Raw genomic sequence first — 23985 nt, forward strand, 5'->3', positions numbered from 1 at the left:
GAGTCAAAGAAGAAGCTGCTGGTGATCAGAATGCCTAGGGACTTTTATTCTTGGTTTTTTGGTTTTTTTTTTTGTAATAAAGGATTTTATTTAGTTGACAGAGAGAGAGAGAGAGCATGAGCAGGGGGAATGGGAGAGGGAGAAGCAGGCTCCCCACTGAGCAGGGAGCTTGTGGAGGGAACTTGCTGGGATCATGACCTGAGCCGAAGGCAGACGGTTAACCATCTGAGCCACCCAGGCACCCTAAGGACTTTCATTCTTTTTTCTTTTTATTAAATATTTCATTTATTTATTTGACAGAGAGAGAGATCACAAGTAGGGAGAGAGGCAGGCAGAGAGAGGGGGTAAGCAGGCTCCCTGCTGAGCAGAGAGCCCAATGTGGGGCTCGATCCCAGGACCCTGAGATCAGGACCTGAGCCAAAGGCAGAGGCTCAACCCACTGAGCCACCCAGGTGCCTCAGGACTTTAATTCTTAAAAAAAAAAAAAAAAAGAAAGAAAGAAAAAGAAAAAGAAAAAATATGTGAGGGTGCCTGCTTAGGCCCATGAATCTGAATTTTAGGCCCAAGGAAAGGAATCTGCCTAATTAGCTCCCAGGTGACTATATCCCCATCCGCCCCAGAGCAACATTAGGGATTTTTTTGTGCCAGGTGGGGAAGGGGCTGGTAAAAGCATCCTGCTATGGGGAGCCTTGGGGGCAAAGGTTAAGAGCACACAGAGGACAGAACAGATTGCTCAGACTGGCTGGATTGAATGGGACAGGGTTGGGGCACTCCCATAAGGTGTGAGGAACTCGTGGAAAAGAGATCCCTGCTTAGCCAGAGCTTAGGGATGATTGTTTCTGGGGGCCAGATTCTCCATGACTGCCTTTCTCTTCTGGCCAGTGCGTGACCGCGTTCGGACCAAGATGGAGAGAGACATCTTAGCCGATGTAAATCACCCGTTTGTGGTGAAGCTGCACTATGGTGAGACCGCAGACCCTACCTGAGTTCCCAGCCTGCCTGCCAGCCCTTGCCCTGCCTGTGGGCTGCTGCCTTTCCTGGATGTTGTCCCCATCCCCAGCAGGCCAAGGGAGCTTAGGGCAGAGGGGCAGGGCCCAAGGCCGGACTGGCTGCGCCATTGCCTTTTCCCCTCTCCCCAGCCTTCCAGACTGAGGGAAAGCTCTATCTTATTCTGGACTTCCTGCGTGGCGGGGACCTCTTCACGCGGCTCTCTAAGGAGGTGAGCTGACACCCCACCACCATAGGGCCCCGGGATGGAGCTGGAGGGACGAGACCTCTCATCCCAGAGCTCTGTGAAGAACGTGGCCAGTGTGGCTTGGACCTGGGACCATCTAGGCCTGCCCAGCAGACCCTGACCTAGGAACCTACCCTGGGACAGAGCGTACACCCTGGCCAAGCCACAGAATTTCTCCCAGGGTGGGTGAGGAGGCTCAGGCCCTGTGTCTGATGCCATCCTTGGTTCCCGAGAGCTAAGGGGTCTTTCAGTCCGCCACCTCCGTTCTTCTGAGTCTGCCCCAGGCAGGGCTGTGAGGATGGGAAAAAGCCCAAATTCTCCCCGAAATCTAGATATTTTAACATTATGTCCTATGTGGGTATTTTTTTTTTTTTTAAGATTTTATTTATTTGAGAGAGCGAGCAAGTGAGCAAGTATCAGTGGGAGGGACAGAGGTGGAGGAAAGAGGGAGAAGCAGATTTTTCACCAAGCAGGGAGCCCGACGTGGGGCTCCGTCCCAGGACCCCAAGACTATAACCCGAGCCAAGGGCATACACCCAACCAACTGAGCCACCCAGGCGCCCCTAACCGAAAGGATTTTAGCGGACCTAAAATAACTTGAGGCAGATATAAAAGCAGGACCATTAACACGAGTCAGACTTTAGAAGAGAAGCAAACTCTAAAAGATTTTTTTAAATGTTATTTTAATGTTTGAATAGGTAAAACGTTTACATGATTGAAAAGAAAAATATCATTGAGAAGTCTTCCTCCCACCCCAGTCCCTCTACCCCCCCATAGGTAAATGTTTTTATTGATTTCTTGTTTAAGCACCCCATGTTTCTTTAGTAATACCAACCATTCTGCTACACGTTCTGAATTCCAACCCCCAGTTTCTTACACAAAAAGTACTGCCCTGTATACACCGTTCTGAATCTTGCCTTGCTCGAGACAGCGTATCTTAGAGATCGATCCATATCAGAACCTAGAGAGACTCCCCGTGCGGTTATGGCCGCATGCGTGGGACAGACAGTTCAGTCCAGTCTCCTGCTCCATCCCTGGGCCCTTTGCAACCCATCTGCTGTTTCAGAACAATGCCACAACGAGTGACTTGTATTTGAGTCATTTCACACTCAACTCCCTTTATAAAGAGAAGAGTGTGTGGCCCTGGGGTGTCTGAAGGTCCTCCCCAGGGGCGGCCCTGAGGACCAGAAGGCTGCTGAGTGCCCAGCGCCCTAGCTCCTGAGGGAGAGACGCCCCCAGCTGACGCCCCTGCCCGCCCGTTGTAGGTGATGTTCACGGAGGAGGACGTGAAGTTTTACCTGGCTGAGCTGGCTTTGGGCCTGGACCACCTGCACAGCCTGGGCATCATTTACAGGGACCTCAAGCCTGAAAAGTGAGTAAAGCCTGGCCTCCACACCAGCTGCCCTAGGGAGTGCAGAGGCCAGCCCTGGGGTGTTGCCCGATGGGTGGGCGGGGCTCTCCCCAACAAAGTCTCTCTCTCTGGGTGCCCCGTGAACAGATGGGTTGAGTGGGCTGGCGGTGGCAGCAGGCCCACCTCGGGGGGCTGCTGTTGACAAGGCCGGGGCTCTTCTGTGCTGGTGATTGCCTACATTTTTTGCTAATCCAGTGTGATGTCTGAGATGCCATCACGGAAGGTCATTCCTTGTTATGATCCTCTCTAGAATTTTCCTTAATATTAGTCCTCAAATGGTAAACTTGGAGGAGCCAGAGACAGGTGCTCGGCTGGAATGACACCTGGTTTTAGCATTAGGCAGACCTGAATTCGAGTCTTATCTCTACCACCTGTTAGCTCTGTGACTGTGTAGGGTTACTTAACTTCCCTGAGCTTTAGTTTCCCCAATTGTTGCAGTAGGGCCCTAATAGTACCTACATCAGCCCGTTGTTCCAAGGATTAGCAAAGAAGGCAGGCAACACCTCTGCTCCATCTGCGCCATCTGCCTCTCCTCAGATCGATCTGGGTGGGTCACCTTCTCTGGGCTAGGCCCACCCTCCATAGCCCCCCTGGTGTCACAGATCCCAAGGGCCACAGCTGAAGGGCCTGACCCCGTATCTCTCCATTACAGCATCCTTTTGGACGAGGAGGGCCACATCAAACTCACTGGTGAGTGGAGGGCCCCTGCTCCCCCTCCTCAGGTCCCAGGGGAGGGCGGGATGGGCTCTTGAGAGGCCTGGGCTGAGAACCAGGAGATCCTTCCTCAGAGGCTGTGCCACGCCCTTGGAAGTGGTTAGAAGCCGAGGCCCTGGACTTGGATGGCCTGGGTGTGAACCCTGGCTCCCCACTAGGTAGCCTTGAGCAAGTCACCTAACGTCTCAGGGCATTAGCCTCCTCCCGAGTGTCACGGGGGTGATGCCTCAGGCCTGTGGGCAGGGGGGTTGGGTGTGCAGGGGTTGGCAGCAAGGAAGGCAGGAGGTTCCTAAAGATGTGTCCTCTTGCCCTCCTTGCCACAGACTTTGGCCTGAGCAAGGAGGCCATTGACCATGAGAAAAAAGCCTATTCCTTCTGCGGGACGGTGGAGTACATGGCCCCCGAGGTTGTCAACCGCCAGGGCCACACCCACAGTGCGGACTGGTGGTCCTATGGGGTGTTGATGGTGAGTGCCCAGGCAGGGCTGAAGCGTTCAGCCCATGTTGCAGGCCTCAGTTTTCCCATCTGTACAGTGAGGGGGTTCATAGTGTCTACGACTTCCTTCTGTCTTCTCCCCGCCAAGCTGCCTCACCCTTCCCACAGGCACAGGTTCCTTCCTTGGGAGGAAGGAATCCCCCAGCCTCAGCCCCCTAGCACTGCTTTCGGTGTTCTGATTGGAAGGAGAAAGAGAACTGGTCACAATTCCTGATCCGGGGGGCCCTGCCACAGTCCAGCAAGAACCCGGGGAAAGGAGCTGAGTGGCCCAGGTGGGAGGAGGTGGGGGACATGGGAGATGGAGACCAGAGCCTCACAGACCCTTGTCCTTTGCAGTTTGAGATGCTGACCGGCTCCCTGCCCTTCCAGGGGAAGGACCGGAAGGAGACCATGACGTTGATTCTGAAGTAAGCACCAGCCATGCCCTGACACTTCCAGGGCTCCCCTGATGCCGGCCCTAGCCTGGGGGCCAGAACAATACCCTGTGCCTGCCCCAGGTTTCCCCATTGAGACCCTCCCCTGGGATAAGCCTTATGCTTTCCCGGGCTTGGGAGGGGAATCCCTGAGTTAGTTGATGGTTTGTCTGGATTGAGCTGGAAATTCAACCTAGACAGAATGGGGAGGGGAGACAGGGCCTCTGGGCACGGACTCAGCCCTGATGAGACCTGGGGGCTATTTTAGGGCGAAGCTAGGCATGCCCCAGTTTCTGAGCACGGAAGCCCAGAGCCTCCTGCGGGCCCTGTTCAAGCGGAATCCTGCCAACCGGCTTGGTAAGCAGCCCCAGCTTGGGAGGGGAGCGGGCCACAGCTGCAGCCTAGGCCACAGAGCCACATCTGGGCTGAAAGGGGCTGTTGTCCTTTGTGTGGGCAGACAATGCCGCGGGCCACCCTGCTTTCGGGCTCCATGTGTGGTGTTTGTTGCGGGGGGTGACCTGTGTGTAGGGGGAAGGCAGGAACTGAGTCATCCCCACTCTCCCTGGGGACAAGGAGAGAGCCCCCCCCCCCCCGCATCCCCCCCCCCGCCCAGCTCCTTCACCAAGGCTGCTGGCACAAGAGAAAGTGTGAGCTCAAGAGGCAGAAGGCTCAGGTCCCAATCCTGGCCCCGTGTCAGGTCCTCACCGCCCCGCACACAGCAGTCCCTCCATAAATATTTGTTGAATGAGGGCCATTTATGAGCTAAGTGACCCAAGGAAGTTGGCTTCAACTCCCAGAGTTCCGGGTCCTCATCTCCACTGGAGATGATGCTCTCAAGCCCTGCTGACTAAGTGAGGTTGCATGAACGTGCCTGGTGCGTAGTAGATGTTCGGTATGTCTTGGCTCCTTGGCTCCTGGGTTCCTCTGGACCATGACCAGCTTTGTAAGGTCCAGTCTGGGTCCCTGGGGTTGGATGGACTGAGAGTTTGCCCAGTGGCATTCAAGGACATAGGATAAGAGCAACAGAGAGGAGGCCTGGCTGGAAGGGAGATGGGGGGCTTTTGCAGATCTCAGAACAAGGCCAGTTTCTGTTCTGTATGGCCTAGGGCAAGTTGTCTGACTTGCTGGTTCTTTCTTCTTGTGTTAGTACCCTGCAGCTTGATCATAAGGGTCTCCAGAAAGTGGAAAATGCCAAGTGGGCAGTAGGCCTTTGGGGTGATGGCTGGGTGGATTTGGGGCAGGGGGAGCCCATTGTCCCCCATGCTCCCAGTAGGCAGCTGCAACCACTGGTCCCAGACCACGCAGGTCTGGGTCACACAGCAAACAGGATGGGTATCTGGGGGCTTGGATAGTCCAGGGGCAGACCCTTCACCTGGGCTCTTTCAGGCTCCGGCCCTGACGGGGCAGAGGAAATCAAGCGGCATGCCTTCTACTCTACCATTGACTGGAATGTGAGTGTGTCTGTTCACCCCAGAGCCCCAATCAGGGCTTCGCCTGTGGTTGGCCGGGGCGGGGGGGGCTTCTACCAATCAGGGCCCCAGAGGTGGAGCAGAGGGTGACAGCATGGCCTTGGAGGCAGGGCTGCCCTCCCAGGGGCCAGCAGTTGTACCCTTCCCTGTCTAGACAGCCTGTGCTCCAAGCCAGTTACTTCTCCCACCTGAGGCTCTTGGTGGGCTGTTGGGGGTGCCGTGCTGACTGGGGTGCCCGCCTCCCCTTGTAGAAGCTATACCGTCGTGAGATCAAGCCGCCCTTCAAGCCAGCTGTGGCACAACCTGATGATACCTTCTACTTTGACACTGAGTTCACGTCCCGCACACCCAAGGGTGCGTCTGTGGTCCGGTTTGTCTTGGGCTGGTGCAGGAGGGAAGAGGGAGTCGGGGGCCTCTTGGGATGGAGGGGTGGCCAGAGACTCAGGCAGGCCTAGGCGTGTGGGCAGACCAGAGAGTAGGTCTCTGGCTCTTTGTCCCTATCTTATTCGGTCTGACCCTCCCACTCCAGGGCTCTGTAGGCTCTTTGTATCTGGGTGAGGGGGTAGAGGGGTGGGTGGTTAAGGCCACAGTGGAAAAGTCAGGCTCCCTGCCCCGGGCGTCCTCCAGCCCACTGGGAAGACCGAACACAGGAGGCTCACATTCACGTCAGGGCTAAAGAATCTGACCCAGCAAAAACATGAGGTGGAGAGAGTCTGGCAGAGCAGAGGTGACAGCACCCACAGGTCAGGGCAAGTGTGGGAATTGCCTTTGGCTGTTCTGATCGCTGGACCTCAGTGTACTCATCTACAACATGGGCTCAACCACAGACCCACTCGGTTCCTGGGGTTACTGCGAGAAGCCAAAGAGGGGGCTTCTGAGATGGAGTTAGATAAATCCCAATATATTGGCCAGATCCTGAGGGGGGAGTGTTCGTTCTGGAAGGATTCGCAGATGGATGAGTTTTAGCAGAAGGGGTGGTCTTTTCACTGTGGCTTGCACATCTCTGATGTCAGGGAGCTCAGCACTTCTCCAACAGTTTGTGCCATCTCGATTGCACGACGTGTCTGACCCATCTGTACCTGGTTCCTGCTGTGTGTGCCAGTGGTCAGCCACGGGGGACTGGCCCTGCCTTCCCATGGGTCCGACTGTAGTTGGGGGGGGGAGATATGAAGACTGCGGGGCAGTGTGACAACTACAGCTGCACGGGGGTGGGGAGCTGGAGGAGCAGCCTCAGGCAGAGTTTCTCAGAGGGGAGCGTGACAGCCGAGCGTTGAAGGACTTAGAAGCCTTGGAGTACCCGGTTTGAGGGAATAGCACGTGCGGGGTCTCAGGGTCTCCTTTGAGGACCTGGGGAGTCCGGTGAGGCTGAGCTGCAGAGCAGGGACGGATCACAAGGCCGAGGAGTTGGGCTTTCTTCCGAGGGCAGAGGGGAGCATTTGAAGGGTTCAGGCGAGGGGCGGATTTGTAGTTGGGACTGTCCGTCCTGGTGCTGCACAGAAGATGGACCTGAAGGAAGAGGGCCCGAGGGAGGAGGCCTCCAGAAAGGGATGGAGTATCTTGGCTTGGGCCAGACGCCCAGTGTAGAGGGTTTTTTTTTTCTGTTTCTTGTGTTTCAGGGCTGGGCTGGTCTGAACACACATGAACTGAGGCCTGGCATGAGTGGCCTGCCCAAGCCCCCTCATAGCCAGCTATTGAGGCAGGCCTGGAAGCCCCGTGGTCTCCCTCTGCTGAGCTGCTTCCGGGTCAAGGGTGCCTTTTCAGGGTTACACACCACCTCTCACCCCCACAGACTCCCCGGGCATCCCCCCAAGCGCTGGTGCCCATCAGCTATTCCGTGGCTTCAGCTTCGTGGCCACTGGCCTGATGGAAGACGATGGCAAGCCTCGGGCCACGCAGGCACCTCTGCACTCAGTGGTACAGGTGAGGGAGCAGGAGATTGCTGCTCTATTGTCTTTTCTACCTGGAAGCCACCGGGGCAGAATGGCTAAGAGCACGGGCCCTGGAGTTCAAACCCTGACTGTCACCACGAGTCCGTTGGGCCCCCCAACCTCCTTGGGCCCCAGTTTCTCTGCTTGGATGGCAACATGGATTGAAATTTCCCAGCACAGGCCCGGAACGTTGTAGAGCCTAGAAAAATTAATGTAAGAGGGTGCCTAGGGTGGTGGCGCTGTGGGGTGCCTGGCAGGAAAGGGGGGCAGAGGCCTCATGTTTTCTCACGTTTGTCCTACATGAGTGCACTTTCCCAGCTCTGTGGGAAATTTAGAATTGGGAATCCCGAGTGTAGACGCTAGAGCTCATGGCCTGGGTTCAAAGCTTCCAAGGTAAGGGACTTTGAGGGAGACTTTTACCTTCCCAGGGCCTCCGTTTCCTCAGCTATAAATGGGGCTGATGAGAGAACCTTTCTCCATAGGTTGTTGTGTGTGTAGAGTTAAGGTGACTCTAATTTATTATACAGCTGGGACATCTTTGTCCAAGACAAACACTAAACTAGACAGGATACAAGGACGACAGGCGTGAACCAGGACTGTCGGGGCTTGTGGTCCCTGCTGGAGGGTGCTGAGAATAGTGCCAGCCCCGTGACCAAGTGCTATAGAGGCATTTGCTATTGTTAGTGGTTCAGAACCTTAGGATGCCTCATGACGTGGGCTCTGACACCCCAGAAGGGGGAGGCAGCTCACCCAAGTTCACAGGAAGTGGCAGAGCCAGGGACCTAGCTCAGGGCTCCTATGTCCCTCAGACCTGCCCAGCTTTCTCAGAGCCACAGGCCTCTTGACCTGTGTGGGGCGGCTGTGTTGCCTATCCCCGTCACCCCGGCCTGACCACGCCCAGAGCCACGGCATGTGCCCATATAGAGTAGAAAACGGAGGCCCAGTGCAGGGCAGATTCTTTTTCTTTTTTTTAAAGATTTTATTTATTTGACAGACAGAGATCACAGGTAGGCAGAGAGGCAGGCAGAGAGAGAAAGGAGGAAGCAGGCTCCCTGCTGAGCAGAGAGCCTGACGCAGGGCTCGATCCCAGGACACTGGGATCACGACCTGAGACGAAGACAGAGGCTTTAACCCACTGAGCCACCCAGGCACCCCTGAGCGTGGCAGATTCTTGCTTGAGGTTACAGGATGTGGCTCCAGGCCTCTGGCTCTTGCCTGGTGCCACCTCCACCGAGCCAAGGCCGTGGGAGCTGGGGGACGAGCCCTGCATTCTAGAGCGGAGAGTCAACCCAACCTGTTGGTTTCCTGCAGCAACTCCATGGGAAAAACCTGGTTTTTAGTGATGGCTACATCGTAAAGGAGACGATCGGTGTGGGCTCCTACTCCGTATGCAAGCGCTGTGTCCATAAGGCCACCAATATGGAGTACGCTGTCAAGGTGGGCCTCTTGATTGTGTCTTAGCCAAGGCTGCTGGGCTGGGGGAGGCCAGTGTAGCCGTGGCCCTTTGGTGGCGGAGGGTGGGTGCCTTGGGCTCTGCAGGTGGGTGAAAGGTATGTGGCTGAGATTCCCCCCAGGCCCTGCATTGTGGGCTCCGTGGCAGGGAGGGACTCCGGGGAATGTCCCCCTGATTTTGCCCACGTGCCCCCTTTCCTCAGGTCATCGACAAGAGCAAGCGGGATCCCTCGGAAGAGATTGAGATTCTTCTGCGGTACGGACAGCACCCCAATATCATCACTCTGAAAGACGTGAGTGGGGGAGGGGCCTTGAGACCGGGATGGGGGCTGGGGCACTCAGCTCTGGGATTTGTCTCAGGACTGCCATTCCTTTGACTTCTGATTTTCCTCTGCTCATGGGAGGGAAGGATCTTTGTGCCTCCAGTCTGGCTGTGCCCCAAGGCCCTCCACTTCAGACTCGGGCATTCTCTGACTGCTTTCCTGCCCCTTGGGGGACCAGTGCCAATATCCTCCTGTCTGGGGAGGACAGGGGCCCAGAGCACAGAGTAGAACACGTGTGAAGGCTCCTGTCCTTCTTCCCCGGCCTGGTGAACGGGTAACCAGGGGGCCCAGGCTGGGCATGGACGGGAGGGCCCTGACACTGAGCTCTCTGGCAGGTGTACGATGATGGCAAGCACGTGTATCTGGTGACAGAGCTGATGCGGGGTGGGGAGCTGCTAGACAAGATCCTGCGGCAGAAATTCTTCTCTGAGCGGGAGGCCAGCTTTGTCCTGCACACTATTAGCAAAACTGTGGAGTATCTGCACTCCCAGGGGGTAAGTCTGGGGTAGGGGGCAGCCAGTGGGGGTGGCGGGCTGCCAAGGGTCTCACTGTCAGTAGAGTGCGTGAGCCACGGGCTGGCCCAGGCTGTAGCCATCTTCACGCAGCCAGCCAGAGGGGAGACGAGGGATGGTGGGTGGGTAAGTAGACGGATGTAAGGAATGGAAGGAGGAAGACATGAGGCCAGATGGTGAAAAGGAATGTTTACACAGTACTTGCTGTGTGCCAGGCACCATGCTGAGTTCTTTCCTTACATTATCTCAATTGCTTTCCACAACAACCCTATGAGGTGGGTGCTGTTATTGGCCCCACTTTGCAGGGAAGAAGAACAAGGCTCAGAGATGTGAGGTCACTTGCCCAAGGTCACACAGCCAGGGAAGAATAGAGCCGGAGTGTCCAACTGAGGAGTGAGGTTGGGGAACTGCAGGTAGGGTGTGGGTTTTTCTGTGAGGAAGCAGCCGGGTCAGCCGGAAGCTGAATCTGGTTGTGGGTTCAGCTGCTAGGACAGAGGAACTGGATGTAGGAAGAGATGCTGCTGGAAAGATAGCAGGTGCTCGAGAAGTGTTTGTCCAAACCATACGATGTGGCCTTCATCATCGCATGGGGTGGAGGTAGAAAATTTCCTGTGGTGTGAATTGAAGCTGAGAACAGAGTTAGCATGAGTTTCTGTCTGGATGAGACAAGGTTTCGGGGTGCTTCCAGACAGCTTGGGGGTTAAGAAGGCAGGTTCTGGAATCTGAGGATTGGCTGTGTCCAAGTACTGTGTGTACAGCTGGGAAGGCCTCTCACCTCTGAGCTGTTTCCTCCTCTGCGAGCTCAGGATAGCCAGAGCAGCCACTTCGTTGTGCTGGGAAGGCACCATAGGCCAGGCAGCCCTGCAGGAAATGCTGCACTGGGAGGAAGAGGGCCAGATCGTGGCTATGGCTTTTTTTTTTTTTATGATAAATTATTAATGTATTATCAAAAATTTTAAACATATACAAAGTTATGAGAAAAGTATAATGAACCTCCATATACCCATCACCCAGATTAAAGAATTGTTGAGATTTTTATCTCTCTTTTTCCCTCTCTTTTTTCTTTCTTCTCTTTTCCTTCCTTCCTTCTTCCTTCCCTCTCTTTTTTTGTCGTTACTGAAGAATTTCTCCCACCCTTTTATTGAGGAAAACGTTCCAATCTGTAGAAAAGTTAAAAGAATCTTATAGTGAAAACCATTTCCCTTCTAGTGTCATCAAATCCTAACAGTCTGCCACATTTTTTGAATCTCTGTTTCTGCCTTTGTCTCTAGCTCTATATCCTTTTGTCTGGATGTAAATGTGTATTTTTACAGGTGCCTTTGAAAGGAAGTTACAGACATCATGACATTTGACCCATAAATCCCTATAATTAAAGTATTTTAAAGCATATCTCAGAACTCATATTATCTTATCTCTAAAAAAGATATTTTCTTTCATAACAGCTCTCAAAATTAACAATTACTCATGTTCACATGCTACCTAGTCAATAGGTACATTTCTCTATTGTCCTTTCAAAAAAATATTTTTGCCATTATTATACTGGAATCATAATCTCTGGTAGATTTACACTTTTCATTCACTTTTTAAACCCCTTAAGTCTCTTTTCAAAAACAGAGATAAAATTTGCATACAGTAGGTCTTAAGTGTAAACCTGATGACTTTTTTTTTTTTTTTTTAAGATTTTATTTATTTATTTGATAGAGAGACACAGCCAGAGAGGGAATACAAGCAGGGGCAGTGGGAAAGGGAGAAGCAGGCTTCCTGCCCAGCAGAGAGCCCGATGTGGGGCTCCATCCCAGGACCCTGGGATCATGACCGGAGCCGAAGGCAGACGCTTAACGACTGAGCCACCCAGGCGCCCCAAACCTGATGACCTTGTTGAATGTATACATCCATATACCTCTGTAGTGAAACCTCCTTTTTTTTAAAAAAAAAAAGTTTTATTTATTTATTTGACAGACAGAGATCACAAGTAGGTAGAGAGACAGGCAGAGAGAGAGGAAGAAGCAGGCTCCCTGCTGAGCAGAGAGCCCGATGCAGGGCTCGATCCCAGGACCCTGGGATCATGACCTGAGCTGAAAGCAGAGGCTTTAACCCACTGAGCCACCCAAATGCCCCGAAACCTCCCTTTTTTATGCCACAGACTAGTTGAAGAGATCAATTCTGGGAAATGTCCCACATTCTGAATGTGTTTGTTTGCTACCTTATGACATAATTTTTAAAAAATATTGTTTTGTTTTAAGATTTTATTTATTTTTGAGAGAAAGAGAGTGTGAGCAGTGGGAGGGGCAAAGGGAGAAGCAGGATCCCCCCTGAATGGGGAGCCCAACTCAGGACTCTATCCTAGGACCCTGGGATCATGACTTGAGCCAAAGGCAGACGCTTAACCAACTGAGCCACCCAGGCTCCCTATGGCATCATTTTCATTGTTTTTTTTTTATTGCTTCTATTCTTCTATTTCTAAAGTCTTTTTTTTTTTTTCTGCCAGGCTGTAATTAATTGTAATTAATGCCCCACCCCTCTCCCGGCCACTGGTAGGCTGGATCCGCCATTCCCGCACGCAGGCACCCCCTATTTCTAAAGTCTTAATCATATCCTGCTTTAACTTCTTTTCCGAAGCAAGGAGTTAGAAAACACTTCATGGGAGGTGCGGTGTGTACTTGATATGGCATGTCACTCTGAGCCCAGTGTCAGTGGGTGAGCCTGGCGGGGTGTTGTAAAGACCCCCACCAACCTTCCGTGCAGTATTTTCATCCTCTCAGGATCTTCGGCCTGCATCAGTCATTTCGCTGGGGTTTGTGTTGGGCACAGCAAAGATGGCGCTGGCCTGCCTTCTCTTCCGGCTAGAAAAGGCGCCAGGTTTGCAGAAATGGCAGTGTCTGATTCTGTCTAGTTTATGGGAGGGGGTTCTTTTGTAAAAGAAAAAAAAAAATCAGAGCTTCACTTTGGTTACCACATGTACCGACCGTTTTAATGGTCATGTTTGAAGTGGGTTAGGCTTTTGAAATGGCCAGTGCAAATAGACTAATATTTAAATATGTCAGGTCAGATAGTAAATGTTTCCTTTTCCTGTTTTGTTCTCAAGTGAGTACTAGTTAAAGTCACCCCCAAGAAGGTTTAGAAGATAGAGCCAAAGCAGGGAGTTTCCAGTGGGTCAAGCTCAAAGCAAGGAAGGACTTTCTAGAGCAAGAGCTGCCTTTTCTACCAGGGGTATATAAACTCCCAAGTACAGACAACTGCGTGGGGGGCGTGGCATGGGAGGACATTGTCTCTTTCCCACTGCCGTGAGTCTCTGGGTCTCTGAAGTTTCTGGCGCTTTCCAAATACCAGGGGAGATGGGGAGGAAATGGGAAACTGAGGTATTTGGAGGGAGATTCTTTGAGCTGATTGTGAACTGGCAGTATCTGTGGTCTAGAGGCTGGGACTCTCCTAAGGGGGATGGAAAGGGGATAACCAGCAACAGGGTCCCCTGGGATTTTCTATCTGTTTTAATGTTATCTTTTTATTGAAGTAGGACATAAAAACACAAATCCTAACGTACAAGTCAGTAAATTTTCCGAAAGTGAACGCACCTACATAATCAGCACCCAGATCAAGAATCAAAGCGTTTCCAGTTTCCCCAAATGTGTTAATATCCCTGCCAGTTCCTGCCCCCTTCCCAGGGATGACCATTCTAAGCTGACTGCTGACAGCTTCGATTCATTTTGCCTGCCTTTGAATTTCACGTGCACACCCTCTGTCGTATCCGGCTCCCACCACATCACACACTGTCCTGCACGTGGTTGTGAGGCCGAAGCTCCCTGATCCTCATTGCGGTGTAGCTTCCACTGTGTGAACAGACAATGCCTTCACGGTCCCTTCTGCTGTTAATGGACCTTGGGTTGTTATCAGTGTTTGACTATGACAAGTAAATAATGCTGCTGTGACATTCTAGCGCTTGTCTTTCGGTGACCACTCATGTGCGTTGTGACACTGTGTGCACACCAGCAGCAGACCCTCCGGGTTGCAGTGTGTGTGTGTGTGTGTGTGTGTGTTCATGTCTAGTAGGTGATGCCAGACAGTTCGTCGAAGCTCTTTTGCCCGCTTACAGCCCCTCCAGAGCATGTGGGAGTTTGGGTCCTTGACGATGCTCAGGCTTATGCAGGGCTGTAATCCCAGCCCTTCCGGTAGACTAGACGGGGAGGGCTTTCTCGTGGTGGTTTTCATTTGCATTTCCCTGGTGACCAGTGAAGTTGAGCCCCTCTTTGTGTGTTTATTGCCACTTTGGACAGCCTCTTTCATGAAATGCCTGTTCAAGTCCTATGTTTATTTTTAAAAATTGGGTTGTCTGTCTTTTTCATCTTATTTGCGAGAGTTCTTTGTGGAACACATGGAACCCTTTTAAGCCCAGCTTCCCTTGTGCTGCCTCCATAAGGGTTCACTGTGCCCGGGGGAGCCTGTTTGAAAAGTCAGTAGAGAGTGACACTTTGGCTTCTCTGTTTGACCGATGATTTACATAGAAGAACTTCACTTCTGTGTGTGTGTGTGTGTGTGTGTGGCTGGTCCCAGGCGCCTAAACGCGCATCCTCTAGTGATGGGGACCGCGACAGACGTGTGGCTGCTAACGGTAGCTGGCGCCACACAGCAGTTCCCACAGGCTAGACAAAGTTCTTTTTATTTTTATTTTTAAGGATATATTTATTTATTTATTTGACAGAGAGAAAGAGAGATAGCAAGAGAGGGAACACAAGCAGGGGGAGTGGGAGAGGGAAAAGCAGGCTTCCCGCTGAGCAGGGAGCCTGATTTGGGGCTCGATCCCAGGACCCTGGGATCATGACCTGAGCCGAAGGCAGACACTTAACTACTGAGCCATCCAGGCGCCCCCTGAGTTCTAAGCACGTTACTTATCAACTCACTTAATTGTTCCGACAGACAGTTGGGAGTTGGGTACTGTCATTATGCCCATTTTATAAGTGAGGGAGCTGAGGCTCTGGGAGTAAGTAAAAGTCTCCTCGCTAATCTGGCTTCCCGGTCCTCTAGTCTCTCCTTATTGTCCTTTAATCTTTAAGTGCTTCTTTTTTCTTTCTTTCTTTCTTTCATTTTTTTTTTTTTTTTTTTTTAAGATTTTATTTGTTTCAGGGCGCCTGGGTGGCTCAGTGGGTTAAGCCGCTGCCTTTGGCTCAGGTCATGATCTCAGGGTCCTGGGATCAAGTCCCGCATTGGGCTCTCTGCTCAGCAGGGAGCCTGTTTCCCCCTTTCTCTCTGCCTACTTGTGATCTCTCTCTGCCAAATAAATAAATAAAATCTTTTTAAAAAATTTTTATTTGTTTCAGAGAGTATGAGCACATAAGCAGGGGAAATGGCAGGCAGAGGGAGAAGCAGGCTCCATGCTAAGCAAGGAGCATGATGCAGAACTCGATCCCAGGACCCCAGGATGATGACCTGGGCCGAAGGCAGACACTTAACCTGAGCTGCCCAGGCGACCCTTTAAGTGCTTCTTAACAAGCACGCACTGTATCTGAATGTCCAGCACGGTGGTGGCTTCGGCCCCGAGAGTGCTGGAGTTACAGGGCCATTTCCCAAGCCCGGTGCTAAATATTCCTGGTACATAACTCATATGCTCCTTCCTCCCTCAGCACTATCACCAGCCCCATTTTCCAGGTGAGAAAACCGAGGCCTAGAAAGGGTAAGTGACATGCCCAAGATCACACAGGCTGTTAAAGTCAGGATTCGCACTCTGCCTGACTGAAATCCCAGCTCTGCTAGAGGCCACAGCCTACTGCTCCTCTGTGGCTACATTTGACTGTGTCCATATTTTATTTGGCCTGCAGGCCGTGGGGTGGTATTTTTTGCTTTGGGTTTGGTTGAGTTGGGTAATTTGGCTCCTTTTGAAACGTGGGCCTGAGGTGCTGCGCGGGGATTGTGGGCTGGAATGGGTCAGGTCCCAGCTGTCCCTTTTGACTGGTTGGCCTGGCTCCCCCTCCCCCCGCACACACACCTAGTGACAGGAGGGATGACATCAGAATCAGCGGGAATGGGGGGCTTCCTGCCGTAGTGAGCCACCATCACCTGGAGGAGTTTGGGGGCAGGATAATGATCAAAAACTTTCATATCCCATGGGACGCCTGGGTGGCTCAGTTGGTTGGACGACTGCCTTCGGCTCAGGTCATGATCCTGGAGTCCCGGGATCGAGTCCCGCATCGGACTCCCAGCTCCATGGGGAGTCTGCTTCTCTCTCTGACCTTCTCCTCATTCATGCTCTCTCTCACTGTCTCTCTCTCAAGTAAATAAATAAAATCTTTTAAAAAAAAAAAAAAAAAAAAAAAAAAAAAAAAAAACTTTCATATCCCAGTTTTCCAAAAGTGTCATCTGTGTCACACCAACTGCAAAGACTGGAATTAAGGTCAGAGACGGGTTCAAGTTCCACCTCTGTTTTTTACTTGCATGACCAAGTCCATTCTCTTCTCATAGCCCTGGTTTCCTTCTCTGGGGAACAGGGCCAGCAGTCCCTGCCCTGTCTGCTGACCTAGGTATAACCGGCAGCGCCCCCGTGAGCTTTTGGGCAGGGGAGTTCTTTGGAAACCAGGAAGATCACTCATACTGGGTAGTCAGTGTCCTCAGCCCGGCTGAGCGTCCCTGACTCCTGGGAAGCTAGGCTGGGCCTTCCTCAGGGAAGAGTCTACGTTTGTGGGGTCTGGCTCTGTCTTTGGGGCCATGTGATTGGATTAGGAAGGACAGAGCCCTAGGAGCTGGTCAGGCACGGCCCAATCAGGGGCTGCCCAAGAGCTTGGCTACAACTCATGGGTGTCATCCCGACACCCCTGCCGGTGTAGACCTCTCCTCCTTATCTCGCTGTTCCCTCTGGACGTGGACTGTCCTGGGCCAAGGCTACCCTCCAGCCTACCCACCCCACAGGCACCTGCTAGAGGGCTTGGGGCTCAACTGGGATTATGAAGGGGCCATCTCATAAAGCCAGCTAATCTGTGAGAGCTAACCTCACCTGCAAGATCTCCATGTGTTTCAGAGGCAGGTTTGTTCATTCATTGTACACAGTTCACTTCGCCCTTGCTCAGTGCTGGGGGTGAGCAGCTGTTCCACAGACATGGTTATTTATGGTCAGATGAACTTTCATTGGCCTGAGCTTAGGACTAGTGAGAGGTTATCGCAGACAGTGAGGCTACAGTGGATAACTGAGCCTCCTACACCGGGTGGGGGACTTCGGGCTTTATCCTGCAGGTAGTAGGGAGCCGCCAAAGGTTTTTGAGAACACCTTTTTAGCTCATGGGAGAAGGAGCAAGAGGGTGAGACCGAGTTTGTTGTGAGATATGTTGGGTTCGGGGGTCTATGGAACATTCAGTGGTTGCTATCTGGTAAGCAGCTATATGATTCTGGACTCAGAAAAGTTCTGGGCTAGGGTCTGTGATCTGAGGTTGTTGATAATTAGGTAACGGAGGAGTGGCTCTACACAGAACCCTGCAGAGGGAGCAGGGAGGATAGAAAGAGGAGTGGGTTAGCCCTCAGACTTCAGGGGAGCAGGGGGGCACCAGAGGAATCATTTGCTTTGGCCTCAGTGGTAAGTGTCATTCAGGCAACAGGTTCCTCGAATACCTGCTGCATGCTCTCAACTATTGTAAATGTTGAGATACAGCAGTGAATGAAACACTCATGAAACTTACATTCCAGTGGCTGGATTCAGAAAAACAATTAAGTACATACTGTGTCAAATGGAGGTAAATGCTATGGGTAAACATAAAGCAGAGTGAGGAGACTAAGGGGTACTGGTTGGTATTTGCTATTTTATATGGAATGATCCAGAGAATTCCTCACTGATAAGGTAACATTTGAGCAGGGACCTGAAAGAAACAAGAGAATGGGCCAGGCAGATGCCTGAGGCAGGAATGTTCCCAAAAGTGGGAACAGTGAGTGCAAAGGTCCTAAGGCAGGAGTGTGCTTGGCATGTTGAAGGAAATGCAAAGAGGCTGGTGTAGCTGAAGCTGTGAGCAAGGAGGAGGGTGCTACAGGACAACAGAGTGCAAGAGATGTGGATGAGTGGCAGGGGAAAGATCAGGTGGGGCCATGTAGCATTCGTAAGGACTCTTAAAAGGGGAAGCCTTGGAGGGGTTCCAGCCAGGATGACATGATCTGACTTATATTTAATATAACAGGGTCACTCTGGCTGATGTATGTATGTATGTATGTATGTATGTATTTAAATGATTATTTATTTGATTATTTCTTTGAGAGAAAGAGAGAGCTTGCAAAAAAGCAGGGGAGCTGCAGAGGGAGAGGGAGAAGCAGGTTCCCCACCGTGCAGGGAGCCCCACATGTGGCTCAATTCTAGAACCCTGGGATCATGACCGAAGCAGAAGGCGGATGCTTAATGGACTGAACCACCCAGGTGCCCCTGACTGCTGTATTTAGAACAGACTGTAGGGGGCAGGGGAGAAGCAGGGAGAACAGTTAGAAGGCGGTTGCTGTAATACTGGGGAGGAATGATAGTGTTCCTGGTAGGGATCAGTGTGCTGCCCCCTACACCTCCTACCCCACGTGGGGGACTTTTCAGCCTCCTACACGTGCCCCCCACGTGGTGTAGGGGTTGAAAAGGGTTTGGGCTCTGGATATATTTCAGTGGTAGAGACAGCAGAGCTTGCTGATGCCTTGATTGAGGAATGTAAGGGGAAAAAAAGGAATCGAAGGGGTACCTGAGTGGCTCAGTCGGTTAACTATCTGCCTTCGGCTCATGTCATGATCCCAGGTTCCTGGGATCGAGCCCCAAGTCAGGCTCCCTGCTCTGCGGAGGCCTGCTTCTCCTTCTCCTTCTGCCTGCTGCTCTCCCTGCTTGTGCCCTTTCTCTGTCAAAGAAATATATAAAATCTTCAAAAATTTAAAAAAAAAAAACAGAGTAAAAAAAGAGGAATTGAGGAGGACTCAGGATTTTGACTCAAGCCATGGGAAACATCGGCGGAGTTATCGTTGGGAAAAACTGTGATAAGCACATTTGAGGGGAGAAAAAGGCAGAAAAAGCAGAGTCTGGTGTGGACACGGGTGAAATTAGGACTGCCTCACAGGCATCCCCATGAAATTCAGATCAGCAGTACCCTTAGCACCAAGGGCCCCATTTCAGCCCCTTCCCTTCCTCTCAGATTCTGGGTCCTTCTGTTCCTCTCTGAGCCCGTCTTCCTCACTCCCTCATCCCTGGCAGTTGACCTGGGTCACTAGCAGCCTGCCCACACTGAGAACTGACCAGACCCTCTGCCCCTAGGTTGTTCATAGGGACCTCAAGCCCAGCAACATCCTGTACGTGGACGAGTCTGGGAATCCCGAATGCCTGCGCATCTGTGACTTTGGCTTTGCCAAGCAGCTGCGGGCTGAGAATGGGCTCCTCATGACACCTTGCTACACTGCCAACTTTGTGGCACCTGAGGTGAGTCGTGCCAGCCTCCTTACCTGCGAGAGGAAGGGGGCCTGGCATAGGAGGCCTTGTGCCCCTTTGACGGAGGCCCCACGTGGTCCAGGATTCCAGTCTGTATGGTTTTGGCTTCGGTGCCCAGGGAGGTTGGGATCCTTGTCCTACCCTGGGGAGCAACCTGCAAGCATCTGGGGCCACTTGCCACCACCCCAGACTAACCACCCTCCCCTGCCTTCCTTGCTGCCAGGTGCTGAAACGCCAGGGCTACGATGAAGGCTGCGACATCTGGAGCCTGGGCATTCTGCTGTACACCATGCTGGCTGGGTGAGCGTCCCCTCTCCCCTGACCCTACCTCCAACCCCAGTGCACAGGCGGGGCTGGTGCTTGGCTGATGGGAGAGACGAAGCCCCACCTCAGGAAGGTCTGAAGATAGGGATGTGGCCCTGCCCTGGGGAATACCCAGTCTGAAGGGAGAAACACAGCTCCCTACCCCCACCCTGAGCCCAGGATGGGGGCCAGAGGCTCTGGCCAAACTTTTCTGGACTTCTCTCCAGATACACTCCATTTGCCAACGGACCCAGTGACACACCAGAGGAAATCCTGACCCGGATCGGCAGTGGGAAGTTTACCCTGAGTGGGGGAAATTGGAACACCGTGTCAGAGACGGCCAAGGTGAGTCCGTGAGGCCCAGCTTATTTGCAGTGGGGAGGCAGCTTCCCATCCTGGGGCTTTTCAGCAGTTGGTGAATAGGTAATCTGCAATCTTGTTTCCGCAAGCGGAACGTTCCACAAATCCCTGTTGCTGTACTTCTCCAAGTGGAAGCTACCCAGGCAGACTGCCTTCCTGCCTTGTTTGGACAACCTGGTGACCATTCACGGCCCCTCCCATGTTCTAAGCCCTGTGCAGGGGGGACAGAAGGCTGCGTAATCACAGCCCTTGCCTTGTGGGAACTTGGTGTATCTCCCCAGAGATACAGGCCTGCATACAAGGAACAGAAATGCCAGGCCACAGAGAAAGGCAAGTTCTTCTCCAGGGCTGCAGGCATTGGAGGCATGGAGCAGTGCTACTGACCACGTCAAGCAGAGAGGCCTCATAGGAGGCAACTTTTGAGCTCTCTGTATTACCAATCTTCCAGCTATGGGAGCCTCTGTGCCAGACAAAAGGTTGAGCCATTAATGAATAGTACCTCATATCAGCCTTATGAGGCAGATAGTGTCATTCTCCCTCTTTCTCAGAGGAGAAACTAAGGCTCAAAACATGGAAGCAATTTGCCCAGGATACTCAGTCGATCAGCAGAGGAGTTCAAGTTTTGAACCCGAGTCTATCTGATCTCAACTTTAGGTTCTCCTCACCTTCCTGCATGGCTTCTAGAAGGTGAAAGAGAAGGGAAAGAACATTCCAGAAAGAAGTCCCAAAGAAGGGCCTGTGCTTGGGGAGGCCTTGAAGTGATGTGGAAAGTGGGTTACAGGGGCTGCTGGAAGGGTTCAGGCTGAAGATGGTGGGAGATGATGGAAGTTGGCCACTTGCCCATTTCTCATCAGAGGAACCCAGGTGTGTGTTCCTCCCAGCAACCCTCTTGTTTACCGTGCCCCCAGGACCTGGTGTCCAAGATGCTGCATGTGGACCCCCACCAGCGCCTCACAGCTAAGCAGGTGCTGCAGCACCCGTGGATCACCCAGAAAGACAAGCTCCCGCAGAGCCAACTGTCCCACCAGGACCTACAGCTTGTGAAGGTATGGCCACTCCGGGCTGCTGGGCCTCTGGTGGCCCAGGCCAGGGTTCTGTGGGCCAGAACCCGGGTGGCATAGCCTATACATGCCATATCTATTTGCCCTTAGGAAGCCCCAGTCTAATATGCAAGGGTGTCGTTGGTCCTCTGGGGGACATAGGCTCTGACCTCTGAAGCCTCCAGTCTAATGGAGGAGGCAGGAGGCCAACCATGACAGACCACCAAGGCTGGCTTGGCAGGGGACTGGGCGGGTGTGGAACACAAAGCAGCCGGGAAGCACATGTTCCCGCTCCCACCTGTACCCCCAACTGTTGTGATCTGACCTCCCACCTTCTCTCCCAGGGAGCCATGGCAGCCACCTACTCTGCACTCAACAGCTCCAAGCCCACCCCTCAGCTGAAGCCCATCGAATCATCAATCCTGGCCCAGCGGCGGGTGAGGAAGCTGCCATCCACCACCCTGTGAGAAGCCACGTCGTTCCGGCCACAGGGCGGTGCTAGCTTGATGGAGGCGGCATACTTGAGTCCCAGGGCCAGAGGGAGCAGAGCCCCGAGGGGCCCAGGAAGCAGCCAGCCCAGGTCACCCCCACTGAGGGTGTGAGAAGTGCCTTCTCCTTTCCCGGGATGGACTCTTCTCGGCTCATGCTCTGCTGGTTGAAATCCGTTCACTGTACAAACTCATCTTTTTTTAAGGAAAAAATGGCATCAAACGCCATGGATTTTTTTACAAGATCCATTTGCCTTTCCGGGAATGGAAATAGTCAGTGCGGCCCCAGGAGGGGCACTGCATCACACCAGGGCTCTCTGCGGCAGAGAATCCTTAGAGCTTTGGCATCTACCCCGGGGCCCCCCACGAAGGGCCATCCGTAAGCCATCTGCACATACCTCCAAGGCAGTCCAGCACCACCTTCTAGAGCCCTCGGCTGTTTAGTGGAACTTGCTCTACTCACGGTCAGCTCCTTTTCCGTTCTGTTCTGCTGGGGGGCGGCGGGGTTGGTCTAAACCTCTTCCTGCTAGAAGAGAGGACCAGGACCCTGTGACCCGCAGCTCAGGCACCAGCATCTACACCGGCCCCGCCAGGTGGTTCCCTGCAGGGAGATTGGGAAGCCCCAGGAGGAGGACCCAGAAAGCACTTTTGGGCTGACTCGTGTTGGAGTCTGCTCCGGACAGAGTTCACGAGAGGCCTGTGGGGCGGGCCGAAAGACGCAGGGGCTCTTTTTCATTTCTTCCTCAGCTGGTTACTCAGGGTTCATCTGTCCATGGCCTTTCTAATAAACTTGCAGTTGAGTTGAAGCACACTTGCCTCCACTTTTCATCCCTGAACTTCCCCTCTCTGCTACTGGGTGTCAAGGACTTTGGCAGCAACAAGAAATGGACCAGAGCCAATGAGCCCAGCTGCTTGGAGCTCAGGTTGTTTGGGGAGCACGTGGGAGTCCCACCAGCCCCTTCTTACACATCTCTGCCAGGGGATTCCGTTACGGTATTAATAAGATTAATAAGAGTAATAATATTATTATTATTTTTTTTTTTTTTAAAGATTTTATTTATTTATTTGTCAGAGAGAGAGAGAGTGAGAGCGAGCACAGGCAGACAGAGTGGAAGGCAGAGTCAGAGGGAGAAGCAGGCTCCCTGCGGAGCAAGGAGCCCGATGTGGGACTCGATCCCAGGACGCTGGGATCATGACCTGAGCCGAAGGCAGCTGCTTAACCAACTGAGCCACCCAGGCGTCCCAAGAGTAATAATATTATTAGCCACCAGTGACCAAGTACCAGGCACTGTGCCTGGGCCTTACGTGTGTATCTCATTTAATCTTAACACAGTGAGAGAAATGCTAGTCTATGATTAACTGTGTTTATAGATGGGGAAACACAGGCTTAGAGAGGAGAATGACATTTGTCCCCAATAAGTATTTTCTGAGCACCCACCATGGCCCTGCTCCAGATACTGGGGAAACAAGGAGAAAACAAGGTCATTGTTTTCACGGGCTTTTCCTCCTAATAGGGGCAATGGACAATTAACAAACTGAGGTCAGCTATGGGAAGACACATGCAGAATTAAATTGGGGTACAAGATGGCATAATCAGGAAGACCAGTGTGGGGAGGTGACCCAGAAGCTGAGACTAAATGATAAGGGGCTCTCTAAGACTGGGAGGCAGGGCAGACTCAGGAGGAAAGCAGCCTGGGCATGCTCAGGGTGGGACCAAAGGGAAGCCGATGGGGCTGTGACAGGGCCAGGGGTTTGCATGAGGTGAGGCTGGAAAGGAAGGTGGGGCTGCTCATGCCAGGCTTTGTGGCCCAGGGTAAGGGGTTTGCATTTGATTCAGAGGAAAATGTAAGCTCCTAGTAGAATTTAAGCAGAAGAGTGACGTGATTTGATTTACATTTTTTTAAAAGATTTTATTTATTTATTTGACAGACGGATATCACAAGTAGGCAGAAAGGCAGGCAGAGAGAGAGGAGGAAGCAGGCTCCCTGCTGAGCAGAGAGCCCGATGTGGGGCTTGATCCCAGGATCCGGGGATCATGACCTGAGCCACAGGCAGAGGCTTTAAACCACTGAGCCACCCAGGCGCCCCTTGATTTACATTTTTAAAAGATGGCTCTGACTAACGTGCCAGTGGCTCAGATATGAGATGAAATGGCCTAGACTAAGACGGAAGGAGAGATGGGGACGAAGGGAGCAGGTATATGCTTTATAGGTAAAACAGCATTTGTTGGCAATTTGGATAAAGAGGCTAAGAGAGGAAGAAGAGTCTTACAGTATCTTCCATATTTTTGACTTGAACAGTAGAACACTGAGGGAAATGTGGAGGAACAGGTTTGAGAATTCTGTGGGAGAGAATTTTTTTTTTTTTTTTTAAGATTTTGTTTATTTGACAGAGAGAGAGAGATCACAAGTAGACAGAGAGGCAGGCAGAG

General features: G+C 52.4%; 1 protein-coding gene and 1 long non-coding RNA gene across 4 annotated transcripts in view; both read left to right on the forward strand.

The window, feature by feature from the left end:
• RPS6KA1 (ribosomal protein S6 kinase A1) overlaps window positions 1–22363 on the forward strand; it is a 39013-nt gene extending 16650 nt beyond the window's left edge. For all 3 annotated transcript variants that reach the window (XM_059135617.1, XM_059135618.1, XM_059135616.1), the window contains 18 exons: window positions 883–963; window positions 1140–1219; window positions 2500–2606; window positions 3298–3335; window positions 3683–3825; window positions 4191–4261; window positions 4536–4624; window positions 5654–5718; window positions 5988–6090; window positions 7526–7656; window positions 8976–9101; window positions 9320–9409; window positions 9775–9933; window positions 19193–19354; window positions 19587–19663; window positions 19894–20011; window positions 20935–21072; window positions 21411–22363. In XM_059135617.1, coding sequence (XP_058991600.1) covers window positions 883–963; window positions 1140–1219; window positions 2500–2606; window positions 3298–3335; window positions 3683–3825; window positions 4191–4261; window positions 4536–4624; window positions 5654–5718; window positions 5988–6090; window positions 7526–7656; window positions 8976–9101; window positions 9320–9409; window positions 9775–9933; window positions 19193–19354; window positions 19587–19663; window positions 19894–20011; window positions 20935–21072; window positions 21411–21533 — 1901 coding nt within the window. In that variant the 3' untranslated portion in view covers window positions 21534–22363. The remainder of the gene's footprint in view (window positions 1–882; window positions 964–1139; window positions 1220–2499; window positions 2607–3297; window positions 3336–3682; window positions 3826–4190; window positions 4262–4535; window positions 4625–5653; window positions 5719–5987; window positions 6091–7525; window positions 7657–8975; window positions 9102–9319; window positions 9410–9774; window positions 9934–19192; window positions 19355–19586; window positions 19664–19893; window positions 20012–20934; window positions 21073–21410) is intronic.
• Window positions 9946–13884, forward strand: LOC131809075 (uncharacterized). Its single transcript, XR_009345048.1, has 2 exons — window positions 9946–12745; window positions 12811–13884. It is a non-coding gene; the product is annotated as an uncharacterized LOC131809075 (long non-coding RNA).
• Window positions 22364–23985: the final 1622 nt, after the last annotated feature.

Source organism: Mustela lutreola, chromosome 10, assembly GCF_030435805.1.
Source record: "Mustela lutreola isolate mMusLut2 chromosome 10, mMusLut2.pri, whole genome shotgun sequence".
NCBI classification, from domain to species: domain Eukaryota; kingdom Metazoa; phylum Chordata; class Mammalia; order Carnivora; family Mustelidae; genus Mustela; species Mustela lutreola.